Source organism: Sarcophilus harrisii, chromosome 4 (assembly GCF_902635505.1).
Source record: "Sarcophilus harrisii chromosome 4, mSarHar1.11, whole genome shotgun sequence".
NCBI classification, from domain to species: Eukaryota; Metazoa; Chordata; class Mammalia; order Dasyuromorphia; family Dasyuridae; genus Sarcophilus; species Sarcophilus harrisii.
This window is the reverse complement of record NC_045429.1, coordinates 360,354,573-360,375,666: the sequence shown is the minus strand read 5'-3', so window position 1 is coordinate 360,375,666 and position 21,094 is coordinate 360,354,573. Positions and strand designations below refer to the sequence as shown.

At 36.0% G+C, this 21,094-nt stretch overlaps 1 protein-coding gene across 4 annotated transcripts in view; it reads right to left on the bottom strand.

Annotated features, from left to right (window-relative positions):
* The window catches only part of LOC105750356 (Fc receptor-like protein 3), a 40,667-nt gene extending 32,941 nt beyond the window's left edge, over positions 1 to 7,726 (bottom strand). For 3 of the 4 annotated variants that reach the window (XM_023502109.2, XM_023502108.2, XM_031966829.1), the window contains exon 1: positions 7,592 to 7,726. In XM_023502109.2, the coding sequence (XP_023357877.2) occupies positions 7,592 to 7,622 (31 nt within the window). In that variant the 5' untranslated portion in view covers positions 7,623 to 7,726. The remainder of the gene's footprint in view (positions 1 to 7,591) is intronic. The other variant, XM_023502107.2, reaches the window with a different exon arrangement.
* Between the last annotated feature and the right edge of the window lie 13,368 nt (positions 7,727 to 21,094).

Below are 21,094 nucleotides of genomic sequence, written 5' to 3'. Positions count from 1 at the left end.
TCTGGCCTCAGACACTTGACATTTATTAACTGTGTACCTTGGACAAGTCATTTAATCCCAGTTGCCTACCAAAAAAGAAGACACTTACAATGACAGGAAATCCATTAATCTTTGAGTCAGATCAAATTATTAGGGTGTTTTCCCTAATACTATAGCTAAACTTGTTTCTTTGCAACTTGCATATATTGCTCTTTTTTGTTTTCTGAAACTAAAGAGAATAAATCTAATTTCTATTCTAAATGATATCCCTTTGGATAACTGAAGATAGCTATCCCCATGAGTTTTTTCTTCTTCAGATAAAACATCATTATTCTTCTAATTGATCTTCATATGATGGGGATTCTTCTGCATTTTGACTGTTGTCCTCTGGACATTCTCCAGATTGTCAGTTTCCTTAAAGCAAAAGAAGTGGTTGGAGAATTTGGAGCTTAAATTTATAACATCTTTTAAATCTAAGTATTGTTGAGGATAGTCCCTCTACCAGGAAATACATAGTAAATAGGTTAAAAAAAAAGCAGAAATAACTGCTTTTATAGACTATAATGGGATAAAACAACAATCAATACAGGGGGCATAAGCAAAAGATCAGGATTTAAATGGAGACATTAAAATAACAGTCTGAATGTGAGTTAATTAAAAATGTTGAAACAATAACTATGTAAAAGACAATGTTTACAATGAGAAAATAAGTTTGAAAATTTGGAGCTACACTTAAAGTAATCCTCACGGGGAAAATTGTAATAAAAAAAAGTATTTTTATTTAAAAAAAAAAGAAAAAGAGAGTATATATGAATTGACTATGTAAGTCAAAAATTAGAAATCAAGAAACCTAAAATAAAAACTAATGAGTTCTTACACCCTCCCCCACCCCAAAAAACCCCACACATACATATATCCTTCAATATACCCTGGGAACCTATCACTTTTCTATCTAGTTGTAAGTATTATGTTTCATTATGAGTTCTGTGGAATTGTGGTTGGTTATTATGTTGATCAGAGTTTCTATATCCTTCAAAATTGCTTGTCTTTTCAATGTTAATATTATATAAGTTGTTCTCATGGCCCTGTCCACTTAAATTCATCAGTTTATATAAGTCTTCCTAAGTTTCAAAGAAGCCACTTTTTTTCATAAATTCCTACAGTAATCTAATTCTTTGCCTCCATAAAAAAGGTGCTGCTATAAATATTTTTGTTGATAGAGTCTCTTTGATCTCTTTGGGCAATAGAACTAGTGACAGTATCATTGAATCTAAAAGTGTGCACCATTTAATGCCTTTTTTAAAAAACAAAATTCTAAATTTCTTTTCAAATTGTCTAGACCATTCACAACTCTATCTTTAGGGCATTAATATATGAATTTTTCTATAGTCTTTCCAACATTCACAATTTCCATTTTTTTTTTCTTTTCTGGTCAATATTTCAAATTTGATGGGTGTGAGCTGGTATACTTGTTTTAATTTGAATAGTCGTTTATAGTAGTTTTTCATTTGTCAATGGCTTTTTTTTTGTCCCTCAAAACTACCCACTTGTATTCTCTGACAATTTATCAACTGGAAAATGTTCTTTTTCTTTACAAATTTGAAATAGTTCCCTATATTTCAAAAAGCCTTTATCAGAGAAATTTGCTACAAAGATTTTTCCCAATTTTCTTCTCTTCTAATTTTGGCAATATTGGTTTTATTTGTGCATAAACTTTAAAATTTATGGGGTTTTTTTCATTAAATTTATCTAGATCTGAGAGAAATAAATTAAGTCTCACTAATTTTTCTTTATTTTTTGTTTTTGTTTATTTTCCTCTGTAATTTATTTAACTTTTTCTTTAAAAAATTTAGCTATGATGCTATTTGATGCATATATGTTTGGCACTGGCATTGACTCATTGTGTGGTAACTTTAAGCAAAGTATGGTTTTCCTGTTTACCTCTTTTGAATTAATTCTATATTTACTGTTACTTCATCTGGGATCAGGTTTGCTACTCCTGACTTAATTCACTTGAAATAAAATATCTCTTTTCTGTTCCATCTTTAAGAATTTGTTTACTTCTAATTCCTTTCCTAATCTAACTTGCCTCTTCTTCTTTCCTTACCTATAACCCCTTTCTCTTCTGTTTCCCTATTGTGTAAAATGTATTTCTATATCCAAATCTGTGTATAAAGGGAAATTGTTCCCTCTTTTGACCAGTATAGCTGAAAGTTAAGTTCAAATGATGTGTCTCCCAACTTTTTTGTTAAATACATTTCTACTTTCAAATTACATTTATGAGAGATAATTTCCCTCATTCTCCTTTTACCCCTCCCAGTGTATTCTTCCCTTTCCTTTTCATTCTCCTTTTAAGATTCTCAAAATATAACACAATCACTTCCAGGACCTCTGTCTAATTTTTGATGCTGAGAGAATTCTGAGGGAATACATAAATCATCTTCACATACTTTACATGTGAATAGTTATGCCTGTTTCAGTCAGTCAATACAATTTTATGAAATTCTTGCTATGGTTTAGGCATTGTGCTGACTACTGAGGTTACAAAAAAAAAAAAAAAAGGAAAGGAAAGAAAAGATAAAGAAAAAGTATGTTTCCTGACCAAAGGAGCTCACAATCTAATGGAAAAGGCAATATGCAAATAGTTGTGTACCCTATAGCTACAGACAGACAAGATTGATAGAAAATAAACAACAGAGAGGAGGCACTTGAATTAAGAAGGATCAGGATAGGCTTCCTGTACAAAAAAGGATTTGGGAAAGCCAGAGAAGGAAGGAAGGTTAGGAGGGACAGGTGAGGAGGAAGAACACATCACACATGGGAAATGGCTCCCTATGGTTGGGAGATGGAGTTTCTTTGAGGAACAACAGGAAGGCCAAAGTCACTGTATTGAAGAAAGAATGGGATATGACTTTGAGGGTCATATAAAGGGTAAAGAGACTAGAATTAGGCATGTATGCTTGAGTATCTATGTTGATGTGTTTGTGTGCATGTGTTTTTGTGTTAGCGTGCAAGAACAACAACAAGAACTAAAACAGTGGAGTGAGCAAAAGCAGAGTAAAATTTATACAGCTATAGAAATATTGTGAAGAAAAACAACTTTAAAAGACATAAGAACTCTGATCAATGCAATGACCAACCATATCTCAAAGAAAATGATTAAATATGCTATACACCACCTGACAGAAATAACAGATAAAAGGCCCATAGAGAGAAAAAAAAAAAACACATTTTCGGACATTTCCACTGTTGGATTTATTTTGCTTGGTTATGCTTATTTGTTTAAAGTTTTTTTTTTCCTTTCATTCTTGTTTTAACTAGAGATAGAGTTAAGCAGAAGTGATTATACTTGATGACAGAAAACAAAAGGGCCATTGAAATACTTTTTAAATGCAAAGGAGAGAAAAAAGAAATTCAGAAGGAAGCACAGATAAGTAAGACAGTTTTAAAAGTAACATAAAATTTATTATGTGCTTTTTTAAAAAAAGCAAGCATTATGAAAGGGAGATTCATTGTTTCATATAGAATAATCTTTTTGTTTTCTTCCATGTCTATGGAAATGCTCTTTTTTGATATTTTAGTTCAGAATTCTAACATAAGAAAACCCCAGATATCTGGCAGTTGATCTGTCAAGGTGCATTCAAGACCTATATTTATACAATGACAAAATATTGTTTTTAAGAAATAAAGAACAATTTAAGTAACCGGAGGCATATTTAGTGCCCCTGGATAGGCAGTGTTAATATCATAAAAATTGTGATTATCACCTAAATGAAAGTACAAATATATTACTATCCAAGTTAAACTACCAAGGGAATACTCTGTAGACAAAATAATAAAATAATTCATTCAGTGGAAAAAAGATGTCCTCTCTCTTAGCTGCATTCTAACTTCCTTTGCCTTTCAAAATATCAGATTCCAGGCCCTTTGATCCTTGAAGGTGGAAACTGCTAGATCCTGGGTGATCCTTATTGTGATTCCTCAGTATTTGAATTTTTTTTTCTGGTTGCTTATAATATTTTTTCCTTGGTGTGATAGTTCTGAAATTTAGCCACAATATTCCTTGGAGTTTTAATTTTGGTGTCTCAGGAGGTGTTCAGTGAATTCTTTCAATGGCAATTTTACCTTCTAATTTTATGACATCAGGGCAGTTCTCTTTGATGATTTCCTGAAAAATAACGTATAGGCTCTTTTCTTCAGTTTGTCCAATAATCCTTAGATTGTCTTCCCTAGATCTATTTTCCAGGTCAGCTGTTTTCCCAAGTAGGTATTTTACATTTTTTTTTTCTGTTTTTTCATTTTTTTGGTATTACTTGACTGATTCCTATTGTCTCATTGAGTCATTCATTTCCATTTGTTCAATTCTAATTTTTAGTGAATTACTTTTTTCATTTACTTTTTAAAACTTCTTTTTGTATTTGTCCAATTGAGTTTTTAAATAAGTTGTTTTATTCTATGGAATTTTTTTTCCAATTCACAAATTCTGTTTTTTAAGGAGCGATTTTCTTTTCCCACTTCACAAATTCTGTTTTCCTGGGAGTTATTTACCTTTTCAAATCCACAAATTCTCTTTTCCTAGGAGTTTTTTTTTTTTTTTTTTTTTACCTTTTCCATTTCACAAATTCTGTTTTTCAGGGAGTTGTTTTCTTTTTCTACTTAATCAAATCTATCTTTTAATGAGTTATATGCCTTTTCCAAATGCTCTTGCAGACTTTTCTTTCCCTTTCCCCATTTTTCTTCTAGCTCTCTTCTGAGATCCTTTTAAATTTCTTCTAGGAGAGCCTTGTGTGATGGGGACTAGGTTATAGCACCCTTTGGGGCTTCATCTGGAGACAATCTTCTTTTAGTCTACTCAGGGTTTGAAATCTGTTCTCTTTCACCACAGAAGCTATCTATAGTTAGAGTTTGCTTTGCCTTTTTACTCCTTTTTTTTAAAATTTGGGAACTGCTTTAAGGGTAAGGAAGGTTTTCCAAGCTTCCTCTACAGGCATCAGCAAAGTGGCTGTGGCTGCGCTGGGAAGATGAGATCTTCCAAAACAAATTCCTTTACTTCCACAGATAATCCCATTTCTTCCCATCTTTTCCAGCAGATTGTCTCCTCTATCATCCTAACTATCACTAATCTTTGACCTCTATTGGTTGCTTCTCTACAGCTTTTAAACATGTCTCTCTCTCCTCCCTCCTGAAAAAAAAGTCATCTGATCCATCCATCCCAACTAGCTCTCATCCTATATCCTTCTTTTCAAAGTTAAACTCCTTGAGAAGGCTCTCTTCAATTGGTATATCACTTCCTTTTCTCTCACTTCCTTCCTAACTCTGCAATCTAGACTCAGATTTTATCTCTCAATGAACCTGTTCTCTCTAAAGTTAATATTGATTTCTTCCTACATTTAATGGGCTTTTCTCAGTCCTCATCCTTCTTGACCTCTCTATAGTCATTCACATGGTCTTTCTTCTTGGCATTCTTGTTTATCTTGATTTTTGTGACAACATCCTTTCCTGATTCTCTTTATATTATCTATATTATATTATCTTTATATATCCCACTCTTTCTGTCTATTAGAACACTTCTCAATCTCCTTCATTCAGGTTGTACTTATAAGCCATGAGTATCCCACAGAATTTTTTCCTTGGCCCTCTTTTCTTCTCTCTCTCTATTATTTTGCTTTGTAGGTTCATGAATTCTTATGTATTCAATTGTTTTCTTTATGAAGATGACTTTAAAATCTCATTATCCAGCCCTAAGATCTCTCTTCACCTCATGTTTTGCATTTCCAACTGCTTATTAAATATCTCAAACTCAACATGTCAAAAACTGAACTCATCTTTCCACCCAATCCTTTTCTTCTTCCTAACTTTTCTATTACTGTTGAGGATACCTTCCATTCTTCCAGTCACCTAGCTGTCATCCTCCACTTTTTACTCTCTCTCACTGCTCATATCTAATCTGTTGTCACTGCCAGTTGGTTTTTACCTCTTAGTGTGTCTCATGTATATCCTTTTCTCTCTCCCAACACTTCTGCCATTGTGGTACAGGACCTCATAACCTCTTACCTGGACTATTGCAAAAACCGTTGGTTGGGGTCCCAGCCACAAGTTTCTCCCTACTCTGATGTATTCCCCCGTCAACAGTTAAATCAATTTTTCTAAAACACAATTCTTACCATATCATATTTCAACTCAATGAACTCCCATGGCTCCCTATCACCTCCAAAATCCAATATAAAATATTCAATCATTCATAACCCTTCATAACTTGAACCCTCAGGTTTTCCTTCTTTCTAGTTCTGTGATCTTGTGTTCCTGGTTTCTTTGCTTTTGTTGCACAAGAGAATCTCTCTCCTACCTCTGGGCATTTTCACTCACTGTGCCATTTCTCTGGAGTTCTCTCCCTCTTCCTCACCTCTTCTTGGCTTTCCTGACTTTCTTCAAGTCCCATCTAAAATCCTTCCTTCTACAGGAAGCCTGTTTTTCATCCCATTTATAGCTAGTGCCTTGCCTCTCTCCAATCTTGCTTGTACAGTTGTTTGTGTATTATCTTCCCCATGAGACTGTGAGCTCCTTGAAAGAAGGGATTGTCTTTTGCCTTTCTTTGTATCTCCAGTGCTTGGCACATAGTGGACAATACCTTTTATTGACTGGCTGATTACCCTCCTTCGGGGCCAAATTTCCTAATTTGTTTCCCTTTCAATTTCTCTTTCTCAATCCATCCATTCTATAGCACCAAGTTAATTTTCCTCAGACTTAAATGATATCATACAATGCTCCAATTCAAAAATTCTTATTCACTCCTTATTCTCTCTAATAGAAAATAGAAAAAAATTCCTCCTGGAATTTAAGTCCCTCACCAATTTAGTTCCCACTTGCCATTATGATTTTATTTCCTAGGGCTAGCTTTAGTGTCCATTCCACTTCAATTAAACTGATGTGGTAGTTGTTGAAACAGGACCAAAATGTAGACAGAAATACATACTATTTGTGGAGAATATATACCATTGCTATATCTTCTGCCTTAGTGCCTTGGCACAAATGGCCCTCTCTAATTGTGGTGGATCTCCTTCTTTAGGAATTTCTAGATTCCTTTAAGACACAGCTCAAGTTTTGCCTGCTATAGTAGGTCTTTCCTAGTTGTCAACAGACTTACCCACTTGAAAATATTCTCTATTGTTCTGAACATATTTTGAATTTATTTAACTGTATAAGTTGAAGATAGTCCCTGTTTCGTTTTTGCTTTTGCACTACCAGCTTTCTCATTCAGTGTCTTGCTTTGGAAAAAAGTTTTTTTTTTTTTAATTGAATTGGTTCCTTTACAAAGAAACTTGGATCAATGCATTAAAAATTTTGTTTGTAGCCAATTTTCTAGAGCTTGCAAAGTTAAAAACACATGCTGGAAACCTATAATTTTGTTTTTCTAGTATTGAAGATTTTTTCCCCTTGAACTTGCCTTAAGGAAGAGATTGAGTTTCCCATTCCCTTATAGAGATAGATTTCCTGTTTATCCCAGCTTTCCCAGAGTAGGGGCTTTTATTCTAGGGGAAATATGTTCTCAAAAAAAAAAACAGGATTCTATTTGGCCCCCATTCCAGGTCCCCCTCTGAGTTGCTGTACTCACCAAGGACCAATAGCAATGTCCACTGCAGCATGAGGGGTAGATCCAGAGATAACTAAGATGGGAAATTCTCTAAAGCAGCAGAAAATGACAATACAAATATCAGAATCAGTAGATTTCAAACTTATCTTCAAAAAAGAGCTTGTGAAATTAGAAAAAAGGAAGTCAAAAGGATCTTCCTCAATTGTTAACCCACATTTCCTCTTCTGTAGACATTGAGAAAGCAAAAGATATTCTCTTTGGTAGAATAGCTCAAGTAAACATTCAACCCTTCTCTCCCTGCCCCTGTTTTGGCTTGTGATGACCCTTCATCTGCTATATCCCCAAAAGAATTGATTTCTTCAAGTCCAGTTTCCCAGGAGAAATTGCCTCAACTTACTTTCTCTGATTTCAGATGTCAGATTATGGTCCTTTTCAAATGATTTTGCATCTTTGAGACATGTAGTGTTTCTTTCCTTTTATAGTCATTCCTGTGAAAATCTGATCATTCCTTTGAGTCACAGTCTGTTGGGTCCATCATATGATGTCTAGTCAATTTCTTCTCTTTCTCCTTCTCCTCCTCTAACACCTCAGTTAGTCATTGAATTCTATTTTGTGCTGTGCCACTAACAAAGAGAATAATTTAGCCAGATATAATGCCTGTCCTGGAATCTTACAGTCTAAGAAAAGCACACTATTAACTACATTTGTCTTGAGGCTAAAGGGAAAGGAAATATTTAACCTAACAGAAGTAAAATGAAAGTATTTAAGTGATATATTTCTGAGGTAGATGTATATGTCAGATGAGGAGATAGGAAATGAACAATGGAGCTCCATGACCAGATAAGTCAAGGGAATCTATAAACTTTTCTCATATCAAGAGTAAGCCAAGAAAACTTCTTGAAGGAGGTGTTATTTCAGTAGCTTTGAAAGAGGTATGAATGGTTTACCAGGATAAAGCATGTATTTTATGTATATAGTATTGATAATAAGGATATTTATGATAGGAAGGAAAATAAGATATGAAAAGGAACCATGTTTTATTCTCCTATGTAAGTTCTACAAAGGCAAAGATTTGCTTATGGTGAAGTATGACCCTTCACATAGACTCTTGCAATATTACTTTTCTCATTAGGTATGTGGATGTTTAATCATCTTTCTAGGATACCTAGGATATTCTAATTTTGTCTTACCTTGTGAGATCTAGTTTCCAAGTGATAGAATTCTTATCATTTAGTTTTCAGTCATGTTTGATTTTTCATGACTTCATTTGAGTTTTCTTGACTAAGTGATTTGTTATTTCCTTCTTCAGTTTATTTTACAGATGAAGAAACTGAGGCAAACAGAGTTAAGGGATTTGTCCAGGGTCACACAGTTACTGAATGACTGAAGTGAGATTTAAACTCTTGAAGATGAGTCTTCCTAACTTCATACTTGGCACTTTATCCACTAAGGTACCATCTATATGCAAATAAGCTGAGGAATCATTATACACTCCATCATTTAGTGTCTTTAATACAGTCCTTAAATACCTTTTGGTCTATGAACTTGTTTGTTTGTTCTCATTATTTTTCATTTGCCTGCAAATTGAATTCTTTTTGTATCCATTTAAAACACTGAATTGCTTGTATACAAAAGAGATATTGCTCCATATACTTTACAAAACTATTTGAGCATTTAAAAATTCATTCCATATTTTTTTATTCTAAACCACTTGAATCCTATTTAAAAATTTTATACCTATTTTTTATTTTACTTTTTTTTTATAACAATCAGATTTATTTAGATACAACCTAGATAGCAATGTTACTTTCCAGGAAGTTGTTTAAAAATGAGATAGGGCTTTGCTTATTTTCTGGTAGAACAAGTGTTCTTTTTTTTTTTTCTTTCAGAATTTTTTTTTTTATTATAGCTTTTCATTTACAAGATGTATGCTTGGGTAGTTTTTCAGCATTGACAATTGCAAAACCTTTTGTTCCAATTTTTCCCTTCCTTTTCCCCACCCCTTCTTCCAGATGGCAGGTAGACCAATACATGTTAAATACATTAAAGTATATGTTAAATACAATATATGTATATATGTCCATACAGTTATTTTGCTGCAAAAAAGGATTAGACTTTGAAATAGTGTACAATTAACTTGTGAAGCAAATCAAAACTGCAGGCAGACAAAAATAGAGAGATTGGGAATTCTATGTAGTGGTTCATACTCATTTCCTAGAGTTCTTTCGTTGGGTGTAGCTGGTGCAGTTCATTACTTTGGTTCTTCTTTGGTCATAAATTCCTTCCTCCTCCACAGGTCTGAGAAGTAAACTATCCCATGTTCTTCTAATTTATTTATAATCTCATTCTTTATGCCTAGGTCATGAACCCATTTTGACCTTATCTTGGTGTACAATGTTAAGTGTAGGTCATGCCTAGTTTCTGCCATACTAATTTCTAATTTCCCCAGCAGTTTTTGTCAAACAGTGAATTCTTATCCCCAAAGCTGGGGTCTTTGGGTTTGTCAAACACTAGATTATTAAAGTTATTGACTATTTTGTTCTTTGAACCTAACCTATTCCACTGATCTACTAATCTATTTTTTAGCCAATACTTTTTATTGGAACTGATTTGGTTCATCTCATTGTTGAAAAGGGCCACATCCATCAGAATTGATCATCATATAGTATTGGTGTTGAAGTATATAATGATCTCCTGGTCTTGCTCATTTCATGTCCATGTAAGCATCAGTCCATGTAAGTCTCTCCAGGCCTTTCTGAAATCATCCTGCTGATCATTTCTTACAGAACAATAATATTCCATAACATTCATATACCACAATTTATTCAGCCATTCTCCAATTGATGGACATCCACTCAGTTTCTAGTTTCCAGCCACTACAAAGAGGGCTACATTCTTGCACATACAGGTCCTTTTCCCTTCTTTAAGATCTCTTTGGGATATAAGCCCAGTAGTAACACTGCTAGATCAAAGGGTATGCACAGTTTGATAACTTTTTGAGCATAGTTCCAAATCACTCTCCAGAATGGCTAGATGTATTCACAATTCTACCTACAATATATCAGTGTCCCAGTTTTCCCACATCCCCTCCAACATTCCTCATTATCTTTCCTTGTCATTCTAGCCAATCTGACAGGTGTGTAGTGATATCTCAGAGTTGTCTTAATTTGAATTTCTCTGATTAATAATTACTGGGAGTATCTTTTCATATGGCTAGAAATAGTTTCAATTTCTTTGTCTGAGAATTGTCTGTTCATACCCTTTGATCATTTATCAATAGGAGAATGGCTTGATTTCGTATAAATTAGAGTCAATTCTCTATATATTTTGGAAATGAGGCTTTTATTAGAAGCTTTGGTTGTATTAGTTTTGTTTGTACAAAAACTTTTCAATTTGATGTAATCAAAATTTTCTATTTTGTGATCAATAATGATCTCTGGTTCTTCTTTGGTCATAAATTCCTTCCTCCTCCACAGATCTGAGAAGTAAACTGTCCTATGCTTTTCTAATTTATTTATAATCTCATCCTTTATGCCTAGGTCATGAACCCATTTTGACCTTATCTTGGTATATGGTGTTAAGTGTGGGTCAATGACTAATTTCTGCCATACTAATTTCCAATTTTCCCAGCAGTTTTTGTCAAACAGTGAATTCTTCTCCTCAAAGCTGGGGGTCTTTGGGTTTGTCAAACACTAGATTATTAAAGTTATTGACTATTTTGTTCTTTGAACCTAACCTATTCCACTGATCTACTAGTCTATTTTTTAGCTAATACTTTTTATTTTAGATCTGTTACAGCTAGGCTATCTTCATTTGATTTTTTTTTTTCATTAGTTCCCTTGAAATTCTTGACTTTTTGTTTTTCCATATGAACTTTGTTGTTATTTTTTCTAATTCATTAAAATAGTTTTTGAGGAATCTGATTGGTATAGTGATAAATAAATAGATTACTTTAGGCAGTATTGTCATCTTTATTGTATTTGCTCGCCTTATCCAAGAGCATTTAATACTTTTCCAATTGGCTAGATCTGACTTTATTTGTGTGGAAAGTATTTTGTAGTTTTGCTCATAGAGTTCCTGATTTTCCCTTGGCAGATAGATTCCCAAATATTTTATACTATCGGTAGTTACTTTAAATAAAATTTCTTTTTGTAACTCTTAACTGTTGGATTTTGTTAGTGATATATAAGAAAGCTGATGACTTATGTGGGTTTACTTTGTATCTTGCAACTTTGCTAAAGGTGTGGATTATTTCTAATAGCTTTTTAGTAGACTCTTTGGGGTTCTCTAAATATGCCATCATATCATCAGCAAAGAGTGATAATTTGGTTTCCTCATTACCTACTTTAATTCCTTTAATCTCTTTCTCAACTCTTATTGCCAAAGCTAGCATTTTTAATACAATATTAAATAGTAATGGTGATAGTGGGCAACCTTGTTTCACTCCTGATCTTATTGGGAATGGTTCTAACTTATCCCCATTACATATGATGCTTACTGATGGTTTTAAATAGATGCATGCTACTGATTATTTTAAGGAAAAGTTTATTTATTCTTATACTCTCAAGTGTTTTTAATAAGGAATGGATGTTGGATTTTATCAAATGATTTTTCTGCATCTATTGACGATCATATGTTTTTTGTTAATTTGGTTATTGATATCGTCAATTATACTAATAATTTTCCTAATATTGAACCAGCCCTGCATTCCTGTATATTTATTTTTTAATCCAGTTTTTATTAAGAGAAATTATTTTCCCATTTATCTTAGACTTTGAGAATGCTTTTCAAATTTGTATTGAGTTTTAAAATTTTAGTTCTCAGTAGAAATTAATAATGAAAAACTTCACCAGTAAATGCTTCTATGTGTCTTTCTTCTTGTATTGTCTGTGTTTTGTATCTTGGTAAATCAACTTAACTTCTTCCTGTGCCCTTTCAGCCAAAGGAAAAAGAGTATAAAGAGTAAAACTTTCTCTGCACAACTTTTAGTCTTCAGAAAGATAGAGAGAAAGAAAGAGACACACACACACACTTTTTTTTTTTTTAATGGATTGATCTAAGTTTCTTTGTAAAGGAACCAATTCAATTAAAAAATTTAAAAAAAAAAACTTTTTCCTAAGCAAGAAACTGAATGAAGAAGCTGGGGATGCAAAAGCAAAAATTAAACAGAGACTATCTTCAACTTATACAATTAAGTAAATTCAAAATATGTTCAGAACAATAGATATTTTCAAAAGGGTGAATCTGTTGACAACTAGGAAAGACCTACTATAGGCGGTAAAACTTGAGTTGGTTCTCTCTCTCTCTCTCTCTTTCTCTCTCTGTGTGTGTGTGTGTGTGTGTGTGTGTGTGTGTGTCCATTCTAACTCTGGACAGGTCAGAGAAATAAAAATAGATAAGAGGAAGGCAATCTGCCCCTGCTCTCCAGTCTGTAGAAATTCATGCCATTGTAAATTAATTGGAGATTAAATTTGTTACTGAAATGTAATTTCTCTGTTATTGTTAAGGTTGGGAAGGGGAGCCCCAAAAGTCCCAGACTGGTGTCACAAGGTATCTTGGAAAAACTTTTCAGGCTTGAACCCATCTCCTAGTCAAGGAGCAAAATTTTATTGAAAGTAATGTATGTCATTACTTAAGTGGCCTGAATTGTAAGGGAATTCAGTAAAGAAACTGAAGCAAGGAGGTAGACTTATACAGCTTTCAATTATAGATATGTTAATTCTATGGCCCGAGGGTAAGGCTAAAGAGTAAGCTCCAGATAAATTGAGGTGGTCTCCCAAATTGATTTTCACTGACCAGATCAGTCAGCAATGAACTGAGAAATAATCTATTCAGAATCAGACAGGTTGGGTATAGGAATTTCCTGAGGCCAGAAGCTATCTGACTAAGGAGTGGTCAGAATCAGACTCCAAAACCAAAAGTTTTAAAGTTTCACATTACATCATTTTCCCCCCTCAGTCATCTCCAAATTCATTTGGGACAAAAGGATGGAGGTCTCATCTTTTGGAGCTGCTTCATGCTAAAAAGGGGTGTAGAGTTTAGGAACAGCCCAGTGGGATCCAAACTGAGGAGGGGAGACAAGATGGCAGCAGCAGCATTCAGTGGGGTATTGAGTGTCAGAATCAATTAGCCAATGGTATTCAAGGTGAAAAAACAATTGGAAGTTCATAGTTTGGAAACAAATCTCACAAGTGGGTTAAAAATGCACGGGCCAAATATGAACAAAAAGGATAATTAAAAGTGGAGTTAGTAGGGACAATAGCCAGGACCTCAATCCAGAGGAAGGCTGGTTGGGAAGGAGATGAGACTATCATAATATCTCTTATCCAGACAGCGTTTCCTAGGATAAATACCAAGGAATGTTTTACCCCCAAATTTACACTTTTATCTACTTGAAGGGGTGGGGACAGTATCTGAAGCAGTGGCCTTATACACAGTGAAAGGAGCATTCAGATGACCTGGGGTGCAAGCACTCTGTTTAAAAGGTGTTAAGCATTGGGTAGAGAGGATGACATGCAGAGTGGAAATATAATTAACCTTAAATGGGTTTGATCTCCTTTAGCAAAAACTCTGAGCTTTTTCAGTCTTACAAGGGAAGATTTTTACCCAATTAGTAAAGGTGACAATAAAAACCAAAAAGGAGTTTGAAGCCCCTGAGAGAGAAAATATGTGTAAAATGCATCTGCCAGTCCTTCCCTAGGTGTGTACCCCTTCTTCAGAGAGGCTGCAGGATGGGGGGTTTAGCAGCCCTTTCACAAACTGGGCATATTTGACAGATCTGTTTAATTGTTTCTCCCAGCTTGTGACTAGTGGAAATAGGTTTCACAAGGGATTGAAGACATAGTGATTGGGTAAGTGACAGTGCCAGAATGATGGGTGGAAGAGGGCAAGGGGAAGTAAGGAGGGCCAGAGACATTTGGTAAAGGAGCATTTTTTTTTTTTAAGTGAGTAGCTTGGTATAGAGGCCATAGAGAAGTTCTTACTGCCTGGCTTTGGGATTCTGAATGTTAGTTCTCAGGAGTTCATGAAGAAGCTTTAAGGAAGATGGTGTGAAAACATTATGAGTGAGTTTCATAGAATAATTTTGGAGTAGATATACTATAATTATTATCTTTCTGGCAAGAAGACAAAGGTTAGTCAAATTAAAGTTATTCCCCTGGGGGGGTTAGCTAGTACAAATGGAGTGCCATTTGGGAAAGGGGCCTTTGCAAATAATGCATCAGGTCACATTTGTGGGCTACCTTGAGGAAGCTGAGGGCACACCTAATAATCCTGAATGCCCCCACTGGCCACAGAATTCCCTAAGCCTGACTAAAGAGTAAGGAGTTATCTCCCCACTGGCAGGGGGTGACAGAACAAAGCTCTCATAAAGAACAAGAAAGAAATCTTAAATGCTTCAGCCAGTTATTGAGTTATTTGAGAAGTAGTCTGCAAAGAGCTAGGCTAGAATTAGAAGCTGGGCTGAGGGTGTTTGCAACCACCCAGAAGAAGAAAGGGTGTTCCCTTTCTTTCCCTCTGGGGAAGTAAAGATGCCATGGTCAGGGGTAAATGGGAAGTAACAGGGGTAGCTGAATCTGCAAGCCTATTTCCCTTGCATATTTAATAGGAGAGCTTTTTGCTGTCAAAAGTCCCCTTTCTTTCCACATAACCCCATAAGTGTGCAAAATATGAAAAGCATACCTAGAGTTTATATAGATGTTCACTCTCATTCTCTTCTCCAGTTACAAAGCTCTACTTAGGGCAATGAGTTCAGCTTTCTGGACAGAAATTCCAGGGGGCAGTGGCTTAGCCTCCAGGGTGCTAATGAGGTTCACCACAGAAATAACCTGCCTTTCTTTCCCCATTTTCAAGAAAACTGGACCCATCTGTAAACCGACTTGTCAAGAGGAATGTCCCTCAAGTCAAGTCAACTGGAATAGACAGAATCTAAAGCTTCCTTGCAATTATGAATAAAGTCACCCAACTGAGTGTTGTCAGGGAGCAGAGTAGCAGGGTTAAGAGTATGACACTAGGTGGTGCAGTAGATAGAGTCCAGCCCAGACGTCAGTTCAAATCTGGCCTCTAACACTTAACACTTCCTAGCTGTGTGACCCTGGGCAAGTCACTTAACCCCAATTGCTTTAGAAAAAAAAAAAAAAAAAAAAGAGTGTGACTCACGCAGAGTCAGGTTCCGGATGTCTAGCAGGAGAGCCTGATGTCTAGTAAGCCTCCCACCAGCAAGCCACTGATGCCCTTTGGTTTCCAAAATGCTCTGAACCTGGTGGGGAGTTAAAACCTCCAATGGCTGCCCTAGGATGAGCTTAGAGGCTTAGAAGGGCTGTGGCAGCCATTGCTCTGAGGCAGGAGAGTTACCCCAAAGACACCAAGTTTCTTTGAGAAGTAAGCAGAAGTAAGAAGTAAGCTGGGCCCCACCTTTCATTTGTTAGGAGCCAAGGCTGAACAACAGATTAGTTTAGCTTTCAGGATCTTAACAGATTGATAAAACTGTGGGGGGGAGGGGAGAAGGGTTTATATGGTTTATATGACTGCAGCCAGAGAAGCCTCTGGGGTGGGGCTGCAGATACCCTAACCTATACTGGCCATGTGCATTGGTGGGGGGTCATGTTCCCTTGAATTTGGCCCTTCAAGGGCAAAAAGAAATTGTGAGTTTTTATGCAATGACATGCAAAGCATCTTTAAGATCTAGAGTGGAGAACCATTGTGACCCCTGGGATCTGAGTGGGGACAATATAGGGATTAGGCCACTAAAGCTGGGGCATGATGGCTCTCCAGGGATTCCTGGATCCCAGACAGAGGGATCTCTTTCCTCCCAGATTTCAGTGGGAATATGGGAGGGCTTTGAGAGTATCACAAAAAGTTCATCTGGAGGTCTGAGAAGGGAAAACTAGGTCCTCAACGTCACCATTTAATCACGGCCCAAGAAGGAAGCAGGACAGGAAGGATTAATAGGAAAGGAGTGTTTAAATAACAGGCCACCAAACATTACTCTATGGGGGAAGGGACAGGTGAAACCAGAGTGCCAGATCAAGACAGAGAGGCCCCCCCCCTATAAAAAAGAAATTCAGTGGTCTTACCTGCCACATCCAAAGTTACCCTGAATTGGCCATTGTGATAGAGTTAGGGGGAGCCTGACCAAGTCCCAAACCCCTGTTGGAGGGCAGGGTATTGTGGGTGGGGGGGGCAGCTTGACCTTTGTGGGCAGTCTCTCTTTCAGTGCTCTTCCTGATTGCACTTGGGGCAAGGGCCTGGAGTTTCCTCTGAAGACAGTTTCAAGACCAATGGCCCTGGCCATGACATCTAAAGCATGAACTTCCATTGTTCTGGATATGGCAGCAGCTAAAAATTGAATCTGTTTCTTATTTCTTGCTCTGGCCCTGCGGTTTGTTTCTCTGCAGCTGTTTTGGTTTCTATTATTGAAGACTCCAAAGGCTGTTTCTAACAGCTGAGTTTGGGAAGTTTGAGGTCCCAAGGCTAACTTCTGCAGCTTCATCTGTATATCTGGGGCAGATTGATTAATAAAAATGCATGCTGAAGACAGTGGTTCCCTCTGGAGAACTAGGGTCCAGACTGATCTGTTATTTTTTTTTTAGAGCCTCTACAAGGTGCCCCGGAAAGAGGGCAGGATTCTCCTCATCTCCTTGGGTAAATGTTGTGCCACAGTTCCCTTTTAATGTCCAGACCCAGTTTCCCTAATTGTCCTGTTCAGTTACTCTGCCTCAGGTTATAACCATTCCTTCTTAATGTTTGATAGGATAAAGATCTTATATTTTAGACCTTAGGCTATACTTATTCCCTCTTAATGTTTGATGGGATAAAGGTCTTTATCCATTTTAGACATCATTAGAATATCAGGAGCCTCTTCACCAGTACCTCCCATTATGTCACCCTAGGTGCCTGCCTCCATTATGTCATCCCCATCCAGGTACCTCCCCCATTATGTCATTGTTCTTGTTACCTTATAAAAGAATCTTGTTATCCAACATTCAGGGCTGGATTCTTTGAGAAGATAGTCTCATTCAGCCCTGAGACCAAACATAGATCCATTTGGTCCCAGGAAATCTCTCCATTTAATAAACTATTAAATTGTTCTCTAATCTCTGTCTTGCTCAGTTTCTCTGGCATTACATAACTTCCCTAAATCTTCATAATTAGGCAGGTTAAAAGATGATCTCTTTTCCCTTGAAGGGTGGGCTACTGACTTAATGATCAGACAATCAAATTCAGAACTCAAAAAAGAATATGAGTTAGAGCCCCTAGTGATTTTATCTCTAATAGCAAATTCTACCAATCACAGCTTAGGGTTAGATAAATTATTTTAAAAGTTTACCAGACTTAAACCCATAAGAGATTTTGCTTAACATGTTTTGTGTATCTAAACTGATCCTGGTACAAAGGAGCAATCATTATACAGGCTTATAGATGCTTAATAAACACATTCCTTGTTAAAAACTATAAATCCTTATTTCTCAGGGTTGATGATGCTTACCCTAATGGTCTCAAGAAAACTGTCGAGCTTACAAATTAAGGGTGGAGACAGAGTCCCCATGGAAGGGGCTGAGCTTGCTAAATTGTCCACCCCAAATATTCTTAGTGCTTTCATGGTTTGCACTGTTTGATACCTCCCCCACTCTGTGAAGGGAGAAAGGAATTCATACCTCATACTTAGAGGTAAACTGACAAGGCTTAATCATGATGACAATAACTCCAGTAACTTAGTTAACAATTTTAGAATTTTCCCAAGTAATAACCAAATAGTCTTAGTTCTATTCCCTTAAATAAGTTTCCCTTTTGTTTTAGGGGAAAATGAGATAATTCTTAAAATTGAGATAGAACAGATTTTAAAATTGACTTAATTTTAGTTAATGAGCCTAGACAAACTGAATTGTATTTTGGTTATTTTCCAATCTACACAAATCATTTCTCTTTTGTGATCCAGGAAAAGGTATCTTTTTACTGACAGGGTCCTCAGAAGTCTGACTCTGCATAGCTAGAGTTTTAAAGTAGTGGCAAACTGCTTTTCTGTTTTCCTAAAAGTTGAAAAACTCTTCTATTAACACTATCAGTGCAAATAAATACCTTTAATGGGCTTTCCTTTAAAATTGCTTAGAAATAATTTATCTATTGGTCACATTAAAAAACAAACCAACCCATAGTTATCAAATATGAAGCAATTATATCCAGTAAAGCAGTTAACATTCATATAGCATGTTTTGTGCTAAGCACTTTATAATAACATCTATTATTTCTCTTAACAAATTAGAAAACGGGCAGAAAAATAATTTGTCATACATTTCCTAGCTAATATATATCCATAACTGATACAGAGAATGGTGGTGTTGCCAAATGCCAAGGTTGACTAGTTTTCTGGGTGCTGCCAGGGGTACCCAAATTCTTCCCAGGAAGTTCCTGGACAGAACCTGATGAAAGCTGGGGTGACTAGTGCCAGGGATCAGGAAATGCTGACCATGGAGCTTGATCCCCAACTCCATCCCCATTCCCTGAAGCTGACTTGGGGTATCTGGGTAAAATTGTGTGGGGTTCCCACAGTTTTGCTTCCCCTGCAGGTGAGGCAGAATTTTAATTTCCCTATAATTCTGAGATGATAAGAGCAAACAGAGACTTGGGCTATTATTGATCTTGCTAACAATACCCACAACTGTAGTGTTTCAGGTATTTTGCAATTTTAAAATAATTGTCAAACTTCTTGATCATTGCTTTCAAAATTTTGAGAATTTACCAAGATGTTTGGCTCTTACACTTTTTGAGAATAACAAAATCTAGCTCACAAAACAAACATGACAAAGACATTCTTCACAAACACATGGATACACACAGAATGACATGAAAGAGGACTGTTCCATCTTCACCAAAAGCCATACAATTTTGCCAAAAGCTATTCTGTAACATCTGCCTTATCTGGCGTCCCAGAGAAGGTGAAAGGGTGGCAAAGGATCCTTAGGGACTTTGCTGAAAACTGCAAGAATTTCCCAGTCTGGGCATCCCCCATCAAGGAATAGTTGCTGAGCATGGAGCTTTTGACAACCCAGACAAGGCTTGTTTGGGGTGTCCTGTTATAGGATTGTGGGAGAAAAAAAATGAGAGGCTTACCTTGACAAGGAGGGAATCAAGCCAGGGGAGGCCATAATTATCCTGTATGGGCTACCAGATATTGAGGTTGGCAAGGGAGACCCCAAAAGTCCCAGACTGGTGTTACAAAGTGTTTCAAAAGAATTTGCATGCTTAAACCCAGTTCCTAATCAAGGGGCAAAGTTTTATTGAAAGTAATATATGTCATTACTAAGCAGACTGAAAAGGGAATTCAGTAAAGAAATTGAAATAAGGAGATACACTTATACAGCTTTCAATCATAGATATGTTAGTTCTATGGCCTGAGGTAAAGGATAGGGAGTAATCTCCAGATAAATTGAGGGTGGTCTCCGAAATCTGATAATCATTGACTAGATCATCAGTCTGCAAAGAGCTGAGAAATAATCCATTCAGAATCAGACAGATTGGGCATAGGAGTTTTCTGAGACCAGAAGCTATCTGGCTAAGGAGTAGTCAGAATCAGACTCCCAAACCAAAAATTTTAGGGTTTCATATTGCATCACTATGAAATTCCAAATTGTAAAATTTTCAAAATTTAAATTTTTAAAAATATGTAACATAAAATTATTTAAGTAATTCTAACATTTTATCCTTGGAAGACCTTTAGAATCTTGTGAATTAAAACTCCAATAATGGTAGATGCCTGAGGAATAGATGAGGCCTGGCCTTTAGTAACTATCTTAAAAGTAACTAGGAGGAGTTAGTTTTTTCATAATCAAATTGACTTGGCTTGTTTGGTGATTTTAAAAGAACCAATAGCACTATAGTTATCCCTTCCACACTGGGGAAGTTAGGAGTATAGTGTTCTTTCCCCATCTAAAAAATTCACATAAAAATGTTTGGTATTCTCTTCATACCATAGAAAAATATCTGAATTATTATGATATTACAAGATAACATGTTGATATTCTATGATTCTATACATATATTTTGTGCGTTTATGAGTTTCTAAACTTTTTCTATGTTGTCTGCTGGCCTTCATGTGTCATCTGCATCTTCCACAATTCCTCCAAAATTCACATGTAATTTCTTATGCTGACCCACAATATACTGAAACCATGATGAGGATAGAAGCAATGTGGAAGGCATAACCGTATAAATGTTAGTAAACATAAGTACCCTGTTTTGGTCCTGAATGCAATCGGTGAATGACAAGGGTGAAATCAGAATCCTCTTGATTCAGTTTCCCTTTTGTGCCATTTCTTTTATGGAAATTTTCCTACCAGGCAAATTCAGAGCTTCATTGTAACACCCTATGTTTAATGTAGAACTTTTCTGGAAAGGATATTGGAAGAAACAAAATATCTTACCAAGAATTCCACTGATGAATGCAGGGAAGATTTGTTTTACATTCTTGAAAGAATGGGTGCCCAGGTTAGTAGACACACCTTTGAAACTCCAAGGGCAGCATTTTAT